General features: G+C 38.0%; 1 protein-coding gene across 1 annotated transcript in view; it reads right to left on the bottom strand.

Annotated features, from left to right (window-relative positions):
• LOC107608263 (WEB family protein At1g75720-like) overlaps window positions 1-696 on the bottom strand; it is a 2,306-nt gene extending 1,610 nt beyond the window's left edge. Inside the window, exon 1 of the mRNA XM_016310105.2 lies at window positions 291-696. Within this exon, the coding sequence (XP_016165591.1) occupies window positions 291-446 (156 nt within the window). The 5' untranslated portion in view covers window positions 447-696. The remainder of the gene's footprint in view (window positions 1-290) is intronic.

Here is a 1,036-nt window from a genome sequence, read left to right as displayed (position 1 = left end):
AAATCGTAAAGACCTAATAAAACCTTAACAAAATATATAATACTTGGTGGTACATTGGTACAACACTCTTGAACCAAAGAGACCCCAGTGGCATCTAGCCAAATAGGCCAAGATAAAAAGATTATTAGCTGAGAAAATTAAGTGGCATCAATTCAATTGGTGATGACTGTGAATGAGTGTTGAAATACTCGAATTGGTGAAATATGGTATACTCACATACACATAGTTTGATAATCATTGAGGTGCATGAAATGGTGCATATATATAAATGAGAAATATATAGAAGGAACCTGGTGTTTAAGGTAGGTTGTATTAGCATAGACGTGTCCAGCGAGAACTTTGTCACCGAACAATGAGACAGCTTCCTTGACAGACGTGAAAGGCGCCCTTGTATCTATCTCTGCATTTCTCACCGCCGTTACACCCTCTTCCCTATTCTTCATCATCTTCGCCTGAGACAGAGAAACAGAGAGAGATTGAGAGAACAATAATAAGAGGTGTTGTGTTGGTTACAATTAAGTACTACGAGTAGTGATGTGAAAAATGGAAGCTTCTTTTCTTCGCGTCCACTTCACATGTTTGAGGGCTTAGGCGGTGGGGTGCGGGTGGATGCTCTGCAATATATGTTGCTCCTAAATTAATGGCCCAAAGTTTTAGTATTATTATACTCTTCACCCATACCCAACTTCTTCATGAATCAAGTCTCTTTTTCCTACTAAGACTCCTCTTAATATAAAAAGTACTTGGAATTAAAGAAACTTGTGCTTGAGATGTTCGCACAAGTGCTCAATTTGGTGCCTTCTGTCCCACACTACTTGGCCTTTAATTTTACTAAATCTCATACTAAATTAACAGTGAAAAGGGCCATTTTATAAAGCGTGATTAAGAAGACGAAAAGAACTTCTCTCAAGACGGAGAGAATTCTCTCGCTAGGAAAGCACCTCAGAACATCAAATTCTGCTTCTTGAAACATTGTTCCTATCGTTATTTGTCTAGGCATGATAGTCTTCTTATCAACTATTATCACCATAATCAA

Source organism: Arachis ipaensis, chromosome B07 (assembly GCF_000816755.2).
Source record: "Arachis ipaensis cultivar K30076 chromosome B07, Araip1.1, whole genome shotgun sequence".
In the NCBI taxonomy this organism is placed as follows: domain Eukaryota; kingdom Viridiplantae; phylum Streptophyta; class Magnoliopsida; order Fabales; family Fabaceae; genus Arachis; species Arachis ipaensis.
Note: the sequence above shows the minus strand (reverse complement) of the source record. Positions and strands in the feature narration are given on the sequence as shown.